The sequence below is a fragment of the Pleuronectes platessa genome, chromosome 13 (genome assembly GCF_947347685.1).
Source record: "Pleuronectes platessa chromosome 13, fPlePla1.1, whole genome shotgun sequence".
Taxonomy (NCBI): domain Eukaryota; kingdom Metazoa; phylum Chordata; class Actinopteri; order Pleuronectiformes; family Pleuronectidae; genus Pleuronectes; species Pleuronectes platessa.
This window is the reverse complement of record NC_070638.1, coordinates 8,451,394-8,469,174: the sequence shown is the minus strand read 5'-3', so window position 1 is coordinate 8,469,174 and position 17,781 is coordinate 8,451,394. Positions and strand designations below refer to the sequence as shown.

The following is a 17,781-nucleotide window of genomic DNA, read 5'->3' as shown; positions in this document are numbered from 1 at the left end:
AATATCTCTGCTTTCTTCATCCCTTTCTTTGAGTGCAGGATTTAAACTGGATAATCAGCTGAGGAAATGATACTATCCACACATCACATCCTCCTCATCATAAAGGTTCAGTGTTTAGTCTCTTAAATCAGGTATTTGTGAAAAAAAACAGAAACTATTTATACTATGACCAAAAAAACAACAGTGAACTAATCAGAACAAGTTTATTCATTTTTTGTCTATACATTATAATTTATCATTCTATACAGATACAGTAAAAACAGTGTTATGAACTTCCCACTTGAGACTGTACATTAGTGTGGCTTGTTAAATCATCACAGACTGACCCGGTTGGTCCATTTGTAAAGTACATAAAACCTGAGTTGGCCTAAAAGTCGGCATGGAAATGGTAAAATTAGGATACATTTTATTGTATTCATTGTGTTCATGCAACCCATCCCCTATGCATTTAAAAATAAACTCTATTATTCATTGTCGATCTAGAGTATGTTTTGCAGTGTTCATTTGTTCCCCTCAGCTCTTTGCCTGCGGATCAGATCAGAATACAGTCCTCCTTTGCTCAGCAGCTCTAAGTGAGACCCAGCCTTAAAAGAAAAGAGGGAACCATTAGATACAATTACAATATTACACAGTGCATGAAGAAGAATCAATAACACTTATATGAATTACTGACAACTGGATGAGCCAGTTCTCTTCTGTGCATCTCTGAACTTTGGACATTTAACAAGATATGACCTCACCTCCACAATGCGTCCGTTGCTCATGACGCAGATGATGTCAGCCCCTTGAATGGTGCTCAGCCGGTGGGCAATGATGAGCACAGTGCGACCCCTTGTGGCCTTGTCCAGAGCCTCCTGTACCACTCGCTCCGACTCTGCGTCCAATGCACTGGTGGCCTCATCCAGCACCAGGATGCACGGGTTCTTGATCAAGGCGCGGGCGATGGCGATGCGCTGTTTCTGGCCGCCTGAGAGCGTCGCTCCTCGCTCACCTGGGATTAGAAATCTAGTGCTTAGTATCCACATCTCCCAGAGTTTCTTAAGAGTAGTAAAAGCTTAAATGAGAGTACCTACCAACCACAGTGTGGTAGCCGTCTGGGAAACTGGTAATGAAGCGATGAGCATTGGCTTGCTTGGCTGCATTAATGACCTCAGCATCTGTGGCCTCGGGCTTCCCAAAGCGGATGTTCTCCATGACGGATGATCCGAACAAAACCGGCTCCTGCACACAATATTGAAGGAGGCAAAACAGTGAGCTCTGGACAGCTACAAAAGGGTCTAATTAAGAATTAAATCAAACAAAACATTATTCATATACCTGTTTTTAAAAAGAGTGGCAACATACTCATGATGAGCAACTTTTACCTGATTGATAAATCCTATAACTTGCCCCCTGAGCCACGACAGGTCGAGTGTTCGAATGTCAAGTCCATCCACCTTGACGACACCGCTGGTCGGGTCGTAGAAACGCTCCAGCAATGACGCCACCGTGGACTTCCCTAGAATGCATCGGATTGATAAGTGAGGGCTCACCATCAGGCTGTTCTCATGTCACACACATTACAATTAGAATCATTATATTACCTCCTCCAGATTCTCCAACAATGGCAACAGTTTTACCCGGAGCCAGTGTCAAGTTGAACTTCTTCAAAATCTGATGACCGGGTCTTGTTGGGTAACTGTAAATATATATATAAAAAAAAGATATCAATAGACATTATCATCTGATTTTAATGTTCAGATAATGTCTACAATTGAACTGATGAGATGAGGTTCTAACCTGAAGGAAATGTCCTGGAAGTCCACTCTTCCCATCAGATTGTGGTACGAGATGCGTCCCCCCCCTGACCCAGTGATGGTTGGCTTCGAAACCAGATATTCAAAAACTCTGGCCCCGGAGCTGAGTCCTCTCACCATCTGCAGCAAATGTTAGAAATTTACAGTTTTATAAATAATTCTAAATTTTTAAATGTGTGTCGCTCAGATATAACACATACATGCAAAGAGTTTTTACTCACCTGTCCAAAAAGGATAGAGATACTGGCCAATGACCTGAGCACAAAGACAACACCCCCAATTAAATCACACCAGGTACATTTATTAGTTAATACAGAGCAATAATTGTGGAGCAAGTTGTGTCTTTTACCTTTGAACAGTCTGGGAAGCGATCAGGAAAGACATGAGTTCTCCAGGGGTCATTTCATTTCTAGAAATTAAAGTCCCTCCAGCGAAAATAGTTCCCAGAACGATGCCTGGATCATTGGCACACAATTAAAAACATTACAGTCCTGAGACACAACAGCAGTCTGCTTCACATTATGTTGATAAGTTGAAGTTGGTATCACACACTCACAATTCAGGGCGATGTTTGACAGTCCTTGGAAGACCGCTATTCCAGCGCCAAGGTTTTCATTCATTTCACCTGATTTGTCCACTTCATAAGAATATAACCTGGAGAAAAACATGATTAAAATTACATAAATTTAAACATATTATCTAATAAATCTGAGACACAGTGCACTGTGCTCTAAAAGCAATACAACTGTGAGTATATCAAAATATACTCTGACTTACTGGAGCTCCCGCTCTTCCATACTAAACGCTTTCACTGTCCGCACATTACCAAGTGCCTCATCTGCCACGCCTGTTGCTTTTGCCACCTGAAATGTATGTTTGGACACAGTCAGACATCAGATTAACATACAGTATGTTACAAATAACCAAGCTTCATTATATCCAGAGTTAAGTGCATCTTTCCATTATGTATAAAACATGCTGTAAACAGGGACAGACAAAGTAGGACAGATTACGTTTCCTGTGTAAAAGCATAATTCAGCTTTATCTTCTAAAGATAATTTAACAACGCTGAAAGATGTCTTAAGAAAACGATGTTCTCTTCAGTTCAAAGAGTTAACAAAACTCAAACAATACACATATATGTATACAAGACATTGTGCAGTCCTACTCTACCTGTTCTTGAGCCAAACGGGATAGTTTGCGGAGGAACGAGCCAATGAGAGCCCCAGCTCCCACTAGACAGGGAAGGACCACTACAGTCAAACCTGTGAGTTTAGGGGACATGATGTAGAGGGAGACAAAACATCCAACTGTCTGCGTAATACTCCGCAGACCCTGAAAATATGCAAAAAGGAATTTGAAGGTTAAAAGTAGCAAATAGCTTGTATATCACATATTGATTATTTTACAACACAGGTTTTCACTTAATACCTGAGAAATGACTAATTTAAAAGACGACTTGAACTCCTGAATGTCAGAAGTCAAACGATTCACCAGCTGCCCGGTTTTATTAGCGTCAAAGAAAGCCACGTCTTGCCTGAGAGGAAAAGTAACAATGACAGCGTTAGTAGCAGTTACTTCAACATGTAATCAGTCTATAAGCAGTGCATAATGAGAAGAACCATGAATGCATGCGATCTGTAATATGCACCTCAGTAAGGAGGCGAAAAGCGTCTTTCTCATGTCCGCTGCCACTCTCTCCCCAACCCGAGAAAGCAGGACGATGTAGCCGGTCGTCAGCAGGCCCTGCACAGTGGAAGGAATGTATATCAACACTACACATACTTTCAAGTACTTTATCATAATCATACGATTTCTGCTGATTGTTGATGAAGCAGTAACATTTTAAGCTGTGCAGCATAACAGATTTCTTCTTGTGCACTTACTTGGACACCATACAGGCCGAGCAGTTTCAAGGCAGGACCTCTTATCTCGTAAACATAGTTCCCAGTCTGTTCCCTCAGGTACCGCGCCACAACATTCACCAGATCCCCGAGCATCAAGGGGATTTGAATGTTCAGGATCGCTGCAGCAAAAGCAAGCTGAGGAGAAAGATAATCAGTTTAGCTGATCAGCAGTTCCATAAGAGCCTCGATGACATGTCACTGTCTTTAGTGGCCTTACCACAACAGCCCCCATGAGAGCCAAGAGCTGAGGTTTGACAAATTCCCACAGGATATGCCATTTGAATTCGGGTGGAGGTTTTTTGGCGACGGCTTCCACCAGGGTGTTGTTGTTCACGTCTTCCTCGCAGTACGCCACGTGGCAGAACAGCCGCGCAGAGACCGTGAGCACCGCTGGTCCCAGGATGAACCTCAGGGACATCCCCGGGGGTTTGGACGTCCAGGTGGCCGACTGGCGGAGAGCTCTCTGGGTGAGGCGCCACATACGACTGACGGCATGACCCGGCTGCTGTGAGGAGCTGCACCCATTAAACCCTGGAGCTGTATACCACCTGGACAAAGAAGATTCATCCAATTAGACATAGACTATTATGACTTAAATAATTTAAAGGTTTTACAAAACTAATGTAACAAACGCAAGGCCAGAAATTCTCTACAGGCATAATGGCCAGAGTGGCTTTCTGAATCAGGAAATTATCTTGACCAGATAATCTACATTTATTTTATGATTTAAAGTTCATTAACTTTAACCGAATGTTAATAATTAATAGAGTTGCTCTGGAAGTGTGGCTCAATAAAAAAAGGACTTTTGAGGCAGATATCGATATCATTAACTGGGCGATTACAAGATCTGATAATGATATATAAACTAACAGCATTATTAATCATTGCAGATGTGGATAAAGTTACATTTTAGAAGCAGACATTTTAATGAAAGTGAAAACTGAACTGCTCTGTACTCTGTAGCAGAGGTCACACTTCCTGTACTGCATATACTTACATTTTTTATGCTGATTATGTTCTTTTAATATCTTAACCTTCTTTAATGGTTTACTTCTCCATTAATCATTGCTTTGGAAAGCATTAGTCTCTAAATCTGCTTTTACAATAACCTGTCAAACACTAACAAGTGCATTTTGATATAATAAAGATTGATTGCTATAGTGGCTGACCCACACACACATATCCATATTAAGCAACACTAGGAAGGATCACTGTGAACACTACTTCGAGTATAAACCTCAAACTACTTAAGAATCTTAAGTGATTCCATTCAAACTGATGTTAAACAACTGACATTAGCTTCAGTAGCAGCCGGTCCCATTACTTTACCTTGACAGTTTCCAGATGTCAGCTGTTTTGTGGCAGCGCGGGTACAACGACAGTGACCGCACCGGAGCAGCAGCGAGGCTCGCTTTACTGCACAGGATCTGAAACATGTTCGATGCTTAATTCAACGATGATAAACTCATCAGGTCAAAAGAATCACTGAGCTAAACTGTAATCCACGGCCAGCAAGCGGGCTGCCATGTTGGGTCTGACCCACAATGCATTGCTCTGTGCCTAATCTGAACCTGTGATTTCAGGTCTTTGACAACATTGAGCAGCTTGATGTCACAGCAGCTGATGTTCTGATGGATTTTAAGCGATTTGTGAAACATTAGATGAAACGAGACGCGACAAAAACACGAATTTGTCCGTTTAAACCTCAAAAACTACAATCGTTAACCGGAAATGACATCGGTGTATGCCGCGTTCATGTAATTTAATTCCAGTCGTAAATACGACCAAAAAATAGAGGGGGGAAACCGTTAGCTCACTTCAAGATTCAGGTAGATTTATCGTCATCCCAAAACGTAAAAAAAAAAGTACATGAGCAGCGAATAAATGTAATGAAATAAAAACAATAACACAATAGAACATCTAACTAAACAAGTAGTCTGTTGTTTCTATTCTGTTGTATTTCTCATCCATATGTATTGAAAATGTTTAATAATAAGGCAGTGAAGGGAATGTAGGGTAGATACTTTATTTAAACCCAAGGGAAATTTAGATATCGAGTAGCACAAAAAACACTCAAACACGAAAGCATAAGGATCATTAAACATCAAAATGAGACAAGAATAAGTTCATTGCAGCGAGATGAAAGTCTCACCACCAGAACTACTGCAAAGCTGTCACTGTAAAAACGTATGTGCTAATGGAGATACTGACAATACAGATTTAAGTATTGACTGACACAGCCTGTACACCTTTGGAGCAGCAGATGTGTATTTAAAGAAAAGGTTGAAAACCGTGCAAGAATAAAACTTAAAATATAAAACAAAAAATATATAAAATCAAACTAGGTCTACGAGCAGCATTGTGCGGCCTGAGCACCTGCATCCTCTGGACCTGATGCGGCCCTCTGAGAGAGTGGTCGGGCACCGGCTGAAACTTTGAACCCCACGCCCAGTAATCACGCATTACGGTCCACACCATCGGGTGCAGACCACACGGTGAAAATGTTATATTTTATATATTTATATTGTAAAACGAGGCATACTTCCTGTTGCCAATAGGTGGTGCTATCACTGAATACAGACTAATGTATCTGTTCAGGTCAAAAACAATCTTGTTTCTCTTCAGATCGTATAAATCGTTCACCTTTGCATCACCTGAGATATCGAAGGAATATATGACTACTGACATTATATAGATACAATGACCTCGTGTCCTGACTGCGTGTAATCAAACTATGATGACGCGCCATGTCAAAGGGCCACAAGATGTCGTGTTACGAGAACTCAAAAATCGAGGTAGTTTTAATCTCCATGTTGTTGAGATGACCCGAATGTGAAGTTGATCTGACGAAAGCTCTGGGATGCGAGTGTTCTCCTTGTTATTCTCCCGCTCTTTCCGAGCCTCCCTGAACGCGGCATAAAACCCGAAGTGACGTCAATGACGTTGTGTTGACATTTGTTGGTGAAAGACAAAAACACTGGAGCCACACGGGACGGTGTGTTTCAGGAGACCTAGCCCCGGGACGAACTGAGGAGCAACGGGTCGTGATCTAAAAACCTGCAGCCGCGTGTGTGGCAGGAGCCGCGGCCACGCGCTGAGGCGGAGACGGAGGAAGACCCAGAGCAGATGGAAGAAAAACAAACCGTCGTCCCCCTGACTACACGAGAGGCTGAATCATCCACGGGCTAACCCGCCACCACACCGCTCTCTGCCACACTTTGCTCGTGCACAGGCGTTCTGTGTGTGTTCATCACTAACAGAATACCCGTCTTCTTATTTTTAAACTGCTTCTAAGTATTCCGCATCCTGTCGCGGCAGTGTTGGGTTACACAAGCGCCGTCCGCCACACTAGCAAGTTAGCAGGCTACTGTTAGCCGCGGCTAACGCGTCCCTAAGTTGAGGTGCTGGAGGAACCAGCTGCAGCATGTAGCCTCGGTCCTGACACTGGATTCGCGTCAGACTGTGTTTACCACACAATAAGCCGTCAGCTGGGACACGCCTGGAGAATGTGAAGCACAATGGCCAACTTGGAAGCTTACCAGGAGTACCAGAGGATCGAGGACTTCGAGGAGGACTCTCCTCCGGGCGAGGAGGATTTACTGGTGCATGTGCCCGAAGGCCTGAAAGGTAAGCGTGCTATTACTAAATTATAACTCTACAACGAATACAACTGCTCTTTAATGTTATTGACCTCTCTCTCTGAGGAAAGCACAACGATAACCGTGTTGGTTTTGAAGATAACACGATGCAACTGGGTCAAGGTTGGGTGGAGATGGTGATTTACTTAATGCCTTGCTTTTCTGTTACAGACTCATGGCACCATATCAAGAACCTGGATAACTTCTTCACCAGGATATCCTTTTAATTACAGTGCAGTTAAATAACAGGTCAGCCAAAGTGCACTGCCATTGGACATGTCACTGGGGTCAGGACGTGCTGCCTCAAGCTGACTCAGGTGCACTGTCACTAATCATATTTAGAAACTGTTAATTTTCACAATGTCTACTTCTTGAGGGAGCAACGTGATTTTTCTACAGAACTTCCAGTCTGATGTTTGTTTTATTTGTTGTATCTTTCGCTGTGTTAAACAATATCTTCCCTTGATTAATGTACATATAGTGACTGTTCAAATACAAAGTCATGTTGGATGTTCTCTAGCTCAAATGATTTCAGATTTCCCTTAACCAACCGGTCCACATCTATCATTTCCATCAGAAGAATGGCTTTGCCTGTATGATGCTGTCAGAGTTCTTTGAACTTGTGTAAGTATGAGAAAGTACAGAGTTCACATACCTGAGGGATGTACTGTGAGATATGAACAGGGATGTGCTTTTAATCCAGTGCACTAGGTTGAGGTTGATTGATGATGCAGTTCCAACAGGAGGATTGTTCCTTGTAAACCTTATTTATGACTTTTGTAACTTCATGTTTTGACCGACATGTGTGCCTTAGGCTTCAGCATGAACAAGCTCAACCAGATGATTCCATCAGCAGTTCCACATGAGCTTCCTGGGAATGTGTTTACTTTGTCTCCTAGAATTTAAACACCATTAGCTGTAATCCTTTCATGTTAGTCCAGCCTGTCAGTTAACATTTTCTTTATTTTACCGTCTTTCTGCCACCATGTCAGTAGGTTATCTGTGTTACTGGTGTTGGCCTGAGTCTGGCCAGTGGCCAGAGTGTCATAATGACAGTTCAAAACAAACCTCAGCCTGTCCATCGACATATTTAATAAACAAACTGCAATTTTGTCTGCAATTAAGTCAAAAGCTTAATCTATTGCTTTCTTTTCTCGTCTCATCCCAACAGTCAGCTTTTGTTTGTTGTCACGTTCACAACGTTCCTTGTCAACTGTGTGGAGTATGACATCCTGTTCGCCAATCGAGCCGTCAATCACACTGGGTCGGGTCAGAATCCCTTGGACAAGAATAAAGTCACCCTCACAGATGCCATCCTACCTGGTCCGGAGTGCACTCAGAGGTAATGTTGACTAATGGAGCAGTACAGAAAGCTTTGAATTTGCAATTTTTTTCCTCATTAGGGAATTAATTAAAAAAGCTTTAGTCACATAAAGTGATGTCTGCTGGCTTGTCCTCTGATTTAAACCCGTTTTAATAAGATGTTTTGTTCTTAAGTAGACACAGTCCTGGATATTATTAGAACCCTTTTAGAGACAGACATTCAGAGGGATTTCATTTGTCCGGCTTAATACATTTGTAATTAGACTTTCAGACTTTCTTATTAGATTGTGCCAGATGAGTCTTCGGAGGGCAAGATACATTCACGGGGCAGGGATGTGGATCAGTAGCCTCTTTAGCTGTTCCAAGTGGGTTTCTTGCTTGAATTATGAGAACTCTCCAATATTTCCAAGCAGTGGTTTTAAAAGCTTCTGGTTATTACTGTCAGCAGCACTGTTTGCATCGATTTCAGAAGGAATAGTCTTTTCATTATACTGTGTGAAATCATGAACAGTGAACCACCTCTTTGCTGCCTCGAGTATCCACTGCTGGACATTTTAGGCAAAAAACAAGCAACATTTGACTTCTGCACATCTTTGTGAAAACATCTCTCCAGTTGAAGCATTTCAAGTTGGTCAATTGACATAATATTAATAATATATTACTGGAAATAACAGAGTACCAGTACAGGTAGCATTACATGTTGCAATTGATTGAAAACATAAAATGTTAAACCTATTATCAGTTTCGAATGTTGTTATTTTTAAGTACAAGTGACATCAGTTTCTAGGAAATTTCTCTCTTTCTCTGTTTTTGTTGTTGATTTCAACCTGAGATTAGTAGCTTTGAGTTGCAGAATTCTTGGAAGGTATTTGTGTGCTGTGATCAGACTGAGTACACTGTAAGTGATAGCTTCAGCCATGTAAAACCAGCCCACTGAGTTACTGACCACTAGGCTGGCTAAGCTGACTACCACATGACACCTCACTAGCAGGCTGAAAGGGAAACATCCCCCCCTCCTCGTTTTGTCATATTTTTCTCAACTTGTTTTCTTCCAGCTCCACTAATAGGCCTCTCATTAATTTGTTCCTCATTCTAATTGTGGCTCATAAGTCGCTTATATCAAAGTCAACATTGTTTGACTGCCTGGAGTTCTTATCTGGGAACAGCTTGTCCCACGATGTGGAAGTTCCCTGTCCACCTCTTGCCCCGATCTCTTATTTCTATTTTAAAACCAGATGCTCGTTCCCAAGAACATCTTAGCACCTTATTTATGTCTAAAAATAACTTTACATATAATGATAAGGGAATTACTTCAAAGAGCATCGGAAATGGCTTGGTTGATGGCTATTGTGATCAACATGCAATTGTTTTGATATGGACTACTCGCTTGAGGAGCGCGTTGAGTGCTCATCAGGACTAGAAAAGCGCTAAATAAATACAGACCCTTTTCTCGGAAGCTTCCTTAACCGTAGAGTGAAGTAAGCAGCTGACTTAATTCAAAACCTGTAAACAAGAGCTCAGTATCACTTTAATAAATTGCAACATATACTGAGAGTAATAGTTTCTTAGTCTGTATATATTTTAAATTGCATATATATTTAAATTTGCCATAATAGGGGATTGATGTATGTTTTCTATGTTAACTATTTGTGTGCATCCTCTGTTTAGGATTCAAGACAACAGCTGGATTATATTTCTTCTCATTATGGCAGCGATTTTCTGGGTCTATCGACTTATTAAAGTCTTTTGCAATGTCCTGAGCTATTGGGAGATCAGGCAGTTCTATATCAAAGCACTGAAGATCAGAATGGTAAGTGCTACGCCTGGAGGCTTTTAAAAATAATAAAATAAAAGGGTCGTCCAAATGCACAGATTTGTTGTACTCATGGTTGTGGTGTCTTGTGTTTACTTTGTGCTAATTGCATCTGTCCCCAGGATGAACTATGCAACTTCACATGGCAGGAAGTCCAGGACAGGCTCATCAGCTTGCAACGAGAGCAGCAGATGTGCATACACAAGAAGGAGCTGACGGAACTGGACATCTACCACCGCATACTGCGATTCAAGAACTACATGGTGGCAATGATAAACAAATCACTGCTGCCGGTGCAGCTCCAGCTCCCCCTGCTGGGCAATGTGGTGTTCCTCACCCAGGGCCTCAAGTACAACTTTGAGCTCATCCTCTTCTGGGGTCCTGGCTCTCTGTTTCAGAACAAGTGGAACCTGCACCCCAAGTACAAGCGGAACGGGAACCGCCTCGAGCTGGCCCAGCAGCTGAGCAGAGTCATTCTCCTGATGGGTTTGGCCAATTTGCTGCTGTGCCCCTTCATCTTAGTGTGGCAGGTGCTTTACGCTTTCTTCAGCTACACAGAAGTGATCCGCAGGGAACCCGGAAGCCTGGGGGCGCGCCGCTGGTCCCTGTACGGCCGCCTATACCTGCGCCACTTCAACGAGCTGGACCATGAGCTGCATGGACGCCTGGGTCGTGGTTACAAACCCACCTCCAAATACATGAACTCCTTCACATCACCACTACTGACTGTGTTTGCAAAGAACGTGGCTTTCTTCTCAGGCTCAGTGTTGGCTGTCCTCATTTCACTGACAGTCTACGACGAGGACGTTCTGACAGTGCAGCACATTCTTACTGCTATCACTGTGCTCGGGGTGGTTATCACTATCACCAGGTGAGATTTCACCTGGAACCATTTCTGTATAACCCCCTGTATGTTTACACTTAACAGAAGTTGTCAGTACATTTATTTTGTTTCTTTTGTTATTTGTAACATGCTATACAGGTATATTCTTAGTTATACATGTTTGATGTGATATTATGTGATTAGCATTTTTTCTCCTAGTTTTATATATTTAATGGGTGTGCAGAGCCTTTTAATATGTGATGGCAAATTATCTGTAGAGAATATATCCTATTTATTATTTATAACTATAGCCATCCTGCAAATCACTTATTTATGAATATGGGTAAAGAATACCCTTGTCATATATCCCACTTTACCAAACCCCAAGTTTTATCATTTCACTTATCTCACATGTACAGGAACTGTGTGATATTGGGTAAAATGTTCTCATTTTGTCCATGCCCGATTGCCAGGTCCTTCATCCCAGATGAGCATATGGTGTGGTGTCCAGAGCAGCTGCTGCAGTGCATGCTGGCTCACATTCACTACATGCCAGACCACTGGAGGGGCACTGCTAACAAGGGCGAGACCCGTGACGAGGTGGCGCAGCTGTTCCAGTACAAAGCGGTGAGGATGCAAACATATTTATCCCATTCAATACTGAAATTATGGATGTGTTTGAGTTGCACCTGGTCAATATGAAGAGATCAGATAGTAAAGTCATGCACGTATTGATAAATTCTAGTGAACTAAAAGTGAATTCAATAAATCTTTTTATTTGAGAAGATAAGATGTTTTTTGTTTCGTTCATATCAGGTTTTCATCTTGGAGGAGTTACTCAGTCCCATCGTCACACCCTTCATTCTCATCTTTCATTTGAGAAACAAGTCTCTCGAAATCATTGACTTCTTCAGGAACTTTACTGTGGAGGTGGTGGGAGTTGGAGACATCTGTTCCTTTGCCCAGATGGACATCAGACGCCATGGAAACCCAACAGTGAGGCCTTTTCTTTCTCTGACACTAAGTTAGCCTTTTTGATACATGTCTTATATTGAAGAAAGGCTGACTCCTAATACACAGATCTCAGTGATAATGTTGTGTCTTGAACTTACTGTATCTTTGAATGTGTCTGCAGTGGATGTCAGAGGGGCAGACAGAGGCTTCTGTGTACCAACAGGCTGAGAACGGCAAGACAGAATTGTCTCTCATGCATTTCACCATTAAGAACCCGCGCTGGCAGCCGCCACAGGAGAGCTCCGTCTTTATCAGCCATCTGAAGGAGAAAGTGCATCATGATGCACTGAGTGGCCCCTCCACCCAGCTACTGCTTTCTGAGGCTCCTCTCTGCACCTCGCTGCAATCCAATGGGTCGACTACTGTGGTAAGAAGCCTGAGAACCATGTAGAGCACACATGCACCACACATGAGTAAAGATATAAGTGATGTTAATTAAATTAGTCACATTTTCTTATGATCCATAAACTACTATTACATTAAATATACCGTGTTGTTGTTTCCAGCCTGATAATCTGTTGGCCAGTGTCTTGGCCCACCCCATTCTAACTGCATCTGGACTACAAGGACGTGACCATCACTTCATCCCAGCCAGCACCGCCGCCTCTGCGGCTGCCAGTGTCCTGGCCTCTCTGTCCACCTCCCAGCTCCCACACACCAGCCGTGGCCGCTCGCCGGGCCTCCTGCCCTCCTCCGTCCACCCTGAGAGCTCCATGTACCGCAGCGAACGCAGCATCTCTGACAGGTACCTATCAGCCACTGTATTTACTACGGAATTGTTTGTATTCTGCAGCTGGAAAAGCATATGTAAACACCTCAAAATAAATGAATGCAAAGACCTAATTTTCATATTTGATTAACATGTTTCTTTTCCAGTATGACTAACAGTGATTCACGCATCCAGAGAAATGCACTGCACTCAGAGTTCGCCTCCGCAGAGATGAGTCTCCACGCCATCTACATGCATGAGGTGATTAACTATGTCCTACTTCATTATTACAATACCTAGCTTCCCTTTTATGTCATCTGTTCAAGTTCTACTCCACAAAAATAATCTGCCTTAGTTTTCATGGTGGGAAAAATACCTACCTTCATGTCTACTGGCGCAAATTTCTGATGATCATAAGATAGAGTTTGGGTTGAGTACCAGTCCAAGCTCCCCTTGTAAACCACTACTCTGAGGATCCAGTCTGCTTTGTATTGACGATGGCTTGTCTCTCTAGCTCCATCAACAGACCTCTCAACCACAGAGGACTTCAGGTCTGTGGCAGAACTCAGTGCCAATGAGAGATCTTCATACAAACACTGGTAAATTATTATATTGATTTTGAGCTTTGGTGTATCAGAATGTGTTCTTTAGCTGAGTTGAAAAACTACAGTAAATAATCTTTTAGATGTCAGTGTTCTACAACCAACACAAATAATAGATTCATTCGTTTGATTTTCTATTTTGTGCAAGTTTAGTTTTTAAATCTTATGACATGTATTTATAGTATTGTTATATAACACTCAGGCTTCCAGGCGCATAGTGGCCTTGGTTCCAGCATGTCCGTACCCACCACTATCCAACTTGGAGGCTGGCAAGAAGAAGAAGAAGAGGAGGAGGAGAATGAAGATGAGCAGGAGATTAACAGTGGATCGACTCCGAAGCAGGGCACAGGGAGTAATTGTTGAAGTGCCTTATGCCATAAGGTATATGCTCCTTTTTCAAACTAGAATGATGCGTGTCTGTTTCCGTGACAAACTTGTTTGTTGAACTGAACAATGATCCGTCTTTCTACGAAAAGGATACTCTGCCATTATAATGTTTCTCTCTTTCTTTTTTTTTTATAGTGTTTACATTGTACTTTCTTTGATGAACATTGTGGCCTTAGATGATCGTCATGGAGAATTTAGCATGGACCTTTAAAACATCACTCATTCATTTGTGGGAGAGGCTCGTTGAATAACCACTGTCTCTGCACCTCCACGCCTCATCCTGTCACGTCAGGCAGACTATGGCATCAGGGAAACCATACGTCTTCCGTCCGCTTCATCACGATCTTCTCATAAACTTGTACAGAAAACCACAGAGTACACAAGGCAGAGAGACGATATAGTGTATTCGTAGGATCAGCGTGTGGCATCTTGGTCAGAGCTGCAAAGACTGCAAGCCGTATCTCAGCTGCCTGAACAATTTAAATCATCTATACAAAAAACGTCAGTATTTAAAGTTGTGCTGTTTAACCCCTGGTGATTTGTAAATACACTTTCACATCCTACCTATCCTGTCAAAGTCCACATTTTTACTACCAGAGCTTATCCTTGAAAAAAGAATACCAAGTATCTATATGATAGAACTGACTGTCTAGTAACCGTACTTCTAAAACACAGTGCGTACCTGGCAAAAGCCTCATTGGTTTGATAAAATGTCTTTTTAAACGAGGCATTCACATGCTTTGATGCTGCTGTCTGTAAAGTGGTCCCAGGATTTATTTTCAGTATTAATATGTCTAGAGCTGATCTACCAAGTTTCCAGGTACACTTGGCATCAAAATCTCAATGCAGAAGATAGAGGATGTCTTTTTAATTCTCTGGGCTGGACACAAAGTCAACTTTATGCCTTAACACCTGTCGTATCCTAGTTTGCCACAGTGGTGGTGGGGAAAAACAAATACTCTAATCAATACCTCTCGTGTAAATGTACAATATATACATATGTTGTTTTTATGCAGGGTACCGATGCCCCTTTCAACTGCATTCAGATTTTAACTGCATGTGTAAATGGAACCTATTTGATTTTCTGGTTGTGTTTCTTGTCCAGCAGATGTTTTGAGTTAAATGTCCCAAAATTTGTTAAGGCGAATCTTTGATTTATTTGTCTTTAAAGCAAAAACAGCTTGTTATTGCTTTAGCAAATCATTGTTGTGTCTTTTACCCCCAAACATGATAATATTATTATGAGCTAATATAAGAGCCTCTGCAGTTTAGTCTAGCTTTAGGTTAAAAGAATTCAGAAAGAATTCAGGACAAATTTGACAAATTCTGAACAGGACAATTGGTCGCTGGCTTTAAATTTACTCAGCCTTTACTTTTAAAACAGCATAAGGAGAAAAACTGCTTCCCCACAATCACCATCATTTGATAGCTTTAAAAGTATTTATTTCCCCTTTACCTCCAGATATTTAATTGAAATGTATGTATAATATATTTGAAGAAATTATTTTAGAAGTTTTCTCAAATTGGTCACTTGTTTACATATAACCAGAGTAATTACAAATGGGGAAAAAAAATACACATTTAACCCTTTTCCGTAAAAGTAATTTAAAGAAAAAACATTTTCCATTGGAAGAACACGCCCAGCTGCATGATGTTGAATGTTGAGTTTAAAGTTTAAAATCAACTGGGACTAAATCTGCTTCTTGCTGTCATGCATCACGCAGCACTTTTTTTTATTGCATCCTATGAAGGTCACAGTAGTTTAGATCTCATCCTCCTCTCCTGCAAGAGCTACAGATACGTCTTGTGTTCAGCAACTGTTCCACTTTGTTTTTGTGTGTGTGTGTGTGTGTGTGTTTATGTGTGGATTGGATACTTGTGGACACCTGTGTAATTATGCTAACACAAACTCCGAGTTTTGCACTGAAAAAGAAAAACAAAGCATAAAAAAAAAAAAAAAAATCAGATACACTTCAGAAAGGGCACGTCTCAGAAGGGACACCGAGTCAATCGCCATCCCGAATGACCTCTTCTCATCATTTGTACATATGCATTGCATCAGCACGTATTGTAATGTTGTCGTCGTCCACAGAAGACTGTCTGGAAACAGTGTGGCAAATCACAAAAAGGTCATTCTTACCTCTCGTCAATAAAAAAAATTGCCCTTTAGGGGATGATGTGTGTTTCTGTAACACTGTTGTTCTTGTTTTATTTGTGTTTTTGATTTGAAGTTGAAGTGGAGACTCAGAGGCTCAGCTTTGTAGACAGAGTTTACACATTTACAGCTCACTGTTGTGTTTCTCATTTTCAGCAGTGCCTTAGTATTAAGGTTTAGTATTTACTCTTCTTTTGTTAAGAAGACATGTCATGTTACCATCAGATTTGTGTTCACGGGTCACACACCATGTACAGTGTTTATGTTTGACGAGTCATTGTGTATAACATCAATCAACGTCGTGAAACTGTGGATGTGGCTTTTATGATGAGCTACAAACTGATCTGTTGCATCTGACTTGTTCTGATCGTGGTGTTTGAACCGGCACTGTCTTGAAAGTCCCTATCAAAGCAGGAGTATGCCTTGTTATCAGCAGCATCATCCTGGCCAATTTACATCAAACTATGTCCACTACACACCAGTCTGAATATCACAGCGACTGGAACAAGGTGCTAAGTTTTCATCCTGAAAGGTTGAATATGTTTAAAGACATGTTTTCTTTTTGTTAGAACATTGGTTTGTCTTTTTGTGTGTGTGTTTGTGTGTGTTTTCTTGTGTAAATTAAGACACACTATGGAACATGCCAAAAGAACTTGTTTTCAGCACAGCTTCACAAGATGTGCTGTTTCCTCTGAAAGAGTAGAGAGGCAAATAAACCCTATTTTGAGTGTATTTAATCATTTCACTTTTGTTGGATTATCTGATGTTTATTAAAAATAAAGACGCATTTTAATTTTCTTTCGGTTGCTGTTGGTAAATTGCGATGTCAGTTTGTTTAAGAATGCAAAACATGGACTATACCAGCCTAATGATACTTGTAATACAATACACCTGTAATATTGACAATGATGTTTGTTAACCTAAATTACAAGAAGTAACATTTTATATTGCAGCACACACACGCATACATGTTCTCACAGTACATCAAATTATATAAGACCTTAGGGAACATCGATGCCTAAATATTACTGTGGGGGAGAAGACAGGAAAAAAAGACGTTTTTTTTTTAACACATACTAAGACAAGTTGGAGAAATGAGAGAAATGGAAGAAAAAAAACAATTATATCAAGACCCAGATTTGGTCACACAAGACAAAAAAGTACGTTGCAACAAATATGCAAAGATGATACAGGAAGATGCGATTATTGGGCAAGAGGAAACAGTTCATGTCATAGTTGTCTGAAATATGAGCGAGAAAGAAGGCAGCTAATTGTAAACAGTGGCAAGATTAAAGTTTTTTTATTTCTTTATGAGAGATCGCACAAAATTACTAAACAAGCAAGTATTACCCAATACTTTATCACTATCTTAGAAAAACAATTAAAATGTAAAATTCCTCCAGAATACGTAAATTTTTACCACTTTATAACTTTCTGCAAATTTTGGTAAGAATTCTAGCATGTTAAAGCCCTCAAAAAGCCAATTAATTTGCCTGAATAATAATAATAATGATAATCCTTACAATTTAAATAGGGCCTCACCCTGTCAGTGCTCAGGCCCTAATAAATATAAGGCGCAGCGAAAAGCAAAGGATTTATTAAATTCAAAGCGTC

At 41.1% G+C, this 17,781-nt stretch overlaps 2 protein-coding genes across 2 annotated transcripts; one reads left to right on the top strand and one right to left on the bottom strand.

Moving 5' to 3' along the window:
• Window positions 1-186: 186 nt before the first annotated feature.
• abcb8 (ATP-binding cassette, sub-family B (MDR/TAP), member 8) lies at window positions 187-5,257 on the bottom strand. The gene is made up of 16 exons (XM_053438491.1): window positions 5,033-5,257; window positions 3,921-4,251; window positions 3,683-3,838; window positions 3,448-3,542; window positions 3,228-3,333; window positions 2,970-3,131; window positions 2,574-2,659; window positions 2,353-2,450; window positions 2,146-2,251; window positions 2,018-2,051; window positions 1,780-1,916; window positions 1,584-1,678; window positions 1,365-1,498; window positions 1,074-1,221; window positions 741-991; window positions 187-584 (listed from the first exon to the last, which is right to left on the bottom strand). Exons 1-16 carry the CDS (start codon window positions 5,137-5,139, stop codon window positions 501-503), a joined length of 2,130 nt encoding a protein of 709 aa, XP_053294466.1. The 5' UTR covers window positions 5,140-5,257; the 3' UTR covers window positions 187-500.
• A 1,401-nt stretch (window positions 5,258-6,658) lies between these two features.
• Window positions 6,659-16,965, top strand: atg9b (autophagy related 9B). Its single transcript, XM_053438490.1, has 14 exons — window positions 6,659-7,330; window positions 7,513-7,558; window positions 7,903-7,965; window positions 8,513-8,683; window positions 10,333-10,474; window positions 10,600-11,348; window positions 11,774-11,927; window positions 12,117-12,296; window positions 12,436-12,681; window positions 12,821-13,059; window positions 13,191-13,284; window positions 13,538-13,622; window positions 13,828-14,006; window positions 14,148-16,965. The coding sequence occupies exons 1-13, from the start codon at window positions 7,222-7,224 to the stop codon at window positions 13,986-13,988; spliced, it is 2,439 nt and encodes an 812-aa protein (XP_053294465.1). The 5' UTR covers window positions 6,659-7,221; the 3' UTR covers window positions 13,989-14,006; window positions 14,148-16,965.
• Window positions 16,966-17,781: the final 816 nt, after the last annotated feature.

Excerpts from the sequence above, each read along its gene's own strand:
- abcb8 (XM_053438491.1), bottom strand. The coding sequence starts at position 5,139 with ATGTTTCAGATCCTGTGCAGTAAAGCGAGCCTCGCTGCTGCTCCGGTG. Across the intron at positions 3,543-3,682 it reads TCGGCCTGTATGGTGTCCAA|GGCCTGCTGACGACCGGCTA; the intron begins GTAAGTGCACAA and ends TCCACTGTGCAG. Across the intron at positions 1,679-1,779 it reads TTCCAGGACATTTCCTTCAG|TTACCCAACAAGACCCGGTC; the intron begins GTTAGAACCTCA and ends ATATATTTACAG.
- atg9b (XM_053438490.1), top strand. The coding sequence starts at position 7,222 with ATGGCCAACTTGGAAGCTTACCAGGAGTACCAGAGGATCGAGGACTTC. Across the intron at positions 7,559-7,902 it reads GATAACTTCTTCACCAGGAT|CTATCATTTCCATCAGAAGA; the intron begins ATCCTTTTAATT and ends ACCGGTCCACAT. Across the intron at positions 12,297-12,435 it reads GACGCCATGGAAACCCAACA|TGGATGTCAGAGGGGCAGAC; the intron begins GTGAGGCCTTTT and ends ATGTGTCTGCAG.